The sequence below is a fragment of the Octopus bimaculoides genome, chromosome 25, assembly GCF_001194135.2.
Source record: "Octopus bimaculoides isolate UCB-OBI-ISO-001 chromosome 25, ASM119413v2, whole genome shotgun sequence".
In the NCBI taxonomy this organism is placed as follows: Eukaryota; Metazoa; Mollusca; class Cephalopoda; order Octopoda; family Octopodidae; genus Octopus; species Octopus bimaculoides.
In genome coordinates this window covers 7,650,913-7,654,714 of record NC_069005.1, presented here as the reverse complement: position 1 = coordinate 7,654,714, position 3,802 = coordinate 7,650,913, and the positions used below count along the sequence as shown (strand labels likewise).

Sequence of the window (3,802 nt, the reverse complement as noted above, 5' to 3'; positions counted from 1 at the left end):
TAGGTTTAGGGTTAGGGTTAGGGTTTGAGTTAGGGTTAGGTTTACCCTGTGGATTTATATAAAAACCGGGGGGGGGGGGATCGAAATTTTGAAATTGGGATTTTTGAAAAATTTTTTCCAGAATCGGATTCTCCATGGTCTGAAACAGGATTCCGTAAAAAAAACAAAATTTAAAAGTGGGGGTATACCCAGATTACATATACTCCATCTCCACCGGTATGTCTATTGAATCAAGGTCGATCTCGGTTTAAACGATAACAATACCAATCAAGGGTGAAATGGTTAACGAAACGATAACAGGGAAAGGAATCCAGGTTGCATATGGGAATGAGAGAGAGAGAGAGAGAGGTTGTTAGATATACCGTTTCGGTGTGTCTGTTTATGTAAGCACCGAGTTGAGGTCATATCATGACCTTACTCTTGTGTTTCTTGTTAATTTTAACCCCAAATTAGTCCTTAATTATCATAGGTGTTCCATCTCCGTCTTTTGTTTACATTGTGGTTCTTTTACTTGTTTCAGTCAATGTGATTTAATCGGGATTTGACCGATTATCTTTATAATCCTTGGTCAGTCAAGCGGTCACTTTGAGGATCCCTTAGTTAACCCGTCTGCTTTATTTGCGTGTGCCTACAAACAGGCATATTATATACATAAACAAATATATATATACACACACACAAACACATATATATACACAAACACACACACATATATATACACAAACACACACATATATATATATATATATATATATATACACACACATATATATATACAAACACATATACACATATATATACACACATAGACACACACATATAGACACACAAACGTGTGTATATACACATACAAACATATACACACACACACATATATATATATATATACAGAGAGAGAGAGAGAGATAAACATTACCGATTGAACACATCGTACTTGACGGGCTTTTAAGGGACACTAACAATAAAAACTGTCCCAGAAAATCTTCCCACGTCTTAATATATACAATGTCAGGTTTTTAGTTACGGTTAAGTACTGTTTTAGAAAAGGACCCGCCAAATTTAAGGGGAAATGTTATAAACTTCTAAGTCGTATGAAGTCAAATACGGCAAAAAGATGTATGGGTACAATACCAAGAGAAATAAGAAAACAGGTTTCGATTCCAGTTCGAACATATATCGATAATTCCCCGGAAAAGGCATGATCATTGCCACTTCCCTTCTTTCCCACAACTAATAATTCGGAATGTTTACTAAATGAGAAAATAAATTTAGTGTGCAAAGAAAGGTATTGAATATTAAGAGAAATGAATCCTAACTCTTAGAACAGCTTTAACTATTATCGTTAAACAACGAAAATTTTACGAAGATATTTAGAATAAAATATAAGAATAGAGAATTATTATTTTTTCCCAACTCAATTTCGAAAAGAAAATATAGTTAACATAGTTAAATATTTATAAAACAAAACCCACGTAAGTGCGTCACTGTGCATTTGATATTCTATGGACGATCATGCTATGATGGAAGAAGAAAAAAAAAACTTAATTGGTTTTAAAAAGAAGGCAAGCCTTGACATTTAACAAAAAATTGAGAATATCAAAGAGTTAGCAAAACAGAGAAAGGTGTATATTAGATAGAAAACATTGTTAACGTTTACTTTTGTCTCCTACCTCATTGAAACTGCACATGTTTGTCTCTTTAACAATCTCGGCAACATGACGGATGTGGTAACTATACGATTCATGGCAACTACACCTTGGATGCACTTCGACTATAAAGCGAACAAACTGCGAAATAATTAAGATCAAACGGGATCTTTCAAAGAACTTGTTTTTTCTCTTACTATCGCTTTTTTTTTTCAATGCAGACCAAGGACGAAAGTCTTATATAACTTGTAATAAAAGTCCAACCAGCGGAAGCAACTACGGAAGCTACGAATGGACACACTTGCCTACATTTGTTTCAAAAGTAATATTTAACAACTAACAATCGTTTTAAAAACCCTTAATTTATTAATCTATAATAATTTACATAGGACAAAAGCAAATTAGTTTTTAATACGATGACCCAGGTGCTACAAACATTAACATGTTTGCAGTGTTGGATAAATGCATTACATGTTTCCGTTTTTTTATATTACCCCGTCCACCTTGCAAAGTCTGGATTTGTGAACAATTCGATTTGCATTCACGTCGATTTTTAAAAAATTTGAAAATAAACTCAACAATAAAATAAAACAGTCGAGATATTTTATAATATATATATATTTATAATATATATCTATATATAAATTAGTTTCATTCAAACTTGAAATCCATAATTGTAAGGGGAAATAATTCTTGTTTGCTTCATTTAATTTGTCAAAAACTAAAAAATCTGGATTCCCCGATTTTCTCTTTTCACGCTTTTTAAAAAAATTATTTTTACCTTTTCTATTAAGTGTGTGATTGAATTATAAATACGAGAAACTGACTGACTCAAATTGTTGTTTGTCTTCCCGTGTTTAATCATATATAATAAATATTTACATATATTTTTGTCATTTACTCCTGTCATGATCCCCGTCGACCCTGAACCATATCAATTTACTTCACTTTTGGATCATAATTTTATCTATGTCACGGATTCTCAGTTCCAATTTTCTCTAAATTTATATCCCTGCGCCATTTTTCACATAGATTTCAAAATAGTTTCACACTTTATGTTTTGATATAAATTAATAAACTATAAAATACTTTTGAAATTGCAAGAGGTGGGAAACTTTTATGTTTGAAGGCTTCACCGAAGTTTATTGCCATATAACAAGGTCACATTAACAAAAAATTACACTGCCAAACCTGTTCTGTTTAGCTGTTATTAATGAAAATTCCAAGAAAATGTTTTTAAAAATTTGGAAATAAGCAACCCACCGAAATTTCTTTTCTTTTTCGAAAATTTCTTCCGATTTCTACGTTTTAAACACGATTGTAATTACTTCAAATAAACTATACGTGTAGATAGAGAAATATAAATATAGATAACTAACTTAATCGAAAAGCTAGGCTTTAAATAAAACTTAATCAACGAAAGAGTATTCCTTTGTAATGAATCACCTCGAACGTACTTCTTTCAGGAAGGGCTCCGGTTCCCTGCTATTGCCTTTTATTAAAGTAGAATAGTAAAGGCAAATAGTTCGCGAACGGGAATGTGGGCGGGGGTGGAATTGGTAACCGGGGTAAAATTACTAATTTCTGATTTTTCGTTAATTTCTCTCAACCTGTTAGAAACCGTTACATTGCAAGTATTGCATCACCATTTTGCAGCGTTACATCGTCTTTGGGAGTAAAAGTTGGTCAGCATAGTTGTTGAAGTTGAGAGTTTGTAACAAAAACATTTTTCAACTATGATTCGATTTTAATTGAGATTGCTAATAAAATATCTGGATACTTTTTGATGTTTGACAATCAATATTCTTTTCTCTGGTGGATTCTAAGTCAATTTCCCCACCACCACCACCACAATAACGTCTAATTTGATAATTTTCTATCCCCCCCCCTCCAAAAAACAGAAATGTCTAAAACGGGGCAAAACGAGTAATGAATAATTCCAATAATTTCTTTTTAACTGTATCGTGTGTAAATATATTAGGAAGAGATTCACTCCAACAGACTGCAAAGAATATTTTATGTTGAATTTTTAGATTTAGTTGAGTTTCACTAATTTCATATCTTGTGCCATTTTCCCCTGATCCTCTTTCAATTGACCAAGATATTTTAAATTTTTGTTGCATTTCTTATCTTTCTGATGTCTAAGGATGGATATT

At 32.2% G+C, this 3,802-nt stretch overlaps 1 protein-coding gene across 3 annotated transcripts in view; it reads right to left on the bottom strand.

Annotated features, from left to right (window-relative positions):
• Window positions 1-1,956, bottom strand: part of LOC106881790 (uncharacterized) — a 24,147-nt gene extending 22,191 nt beyond the window's left edge. The window contains exon 1 of one of the 3 annotated variants that reach the window (XM_014932298.2): window positions 1,658-1,956. Coding sequence is in view for 2 of the 3 variants with exons in the window: in XM_014932297.2 (XP_014787783.1) it covers window positions 1,671-1,744 (74 nt within the window). In the remaining variant the exon portion in view is untranslated. Of the gene's footprint in view, window positions 1-1,472; window positions 1,508-1,657 lie in introns of those variants that run through there. The other 2 variants (XM_014932297.2, XM_052976695.1) reach the window with 2 other exon arrangements.
• Between the last annotated feature and the right edge of the window lie 1,846 nt (window positions 1,957-3,802).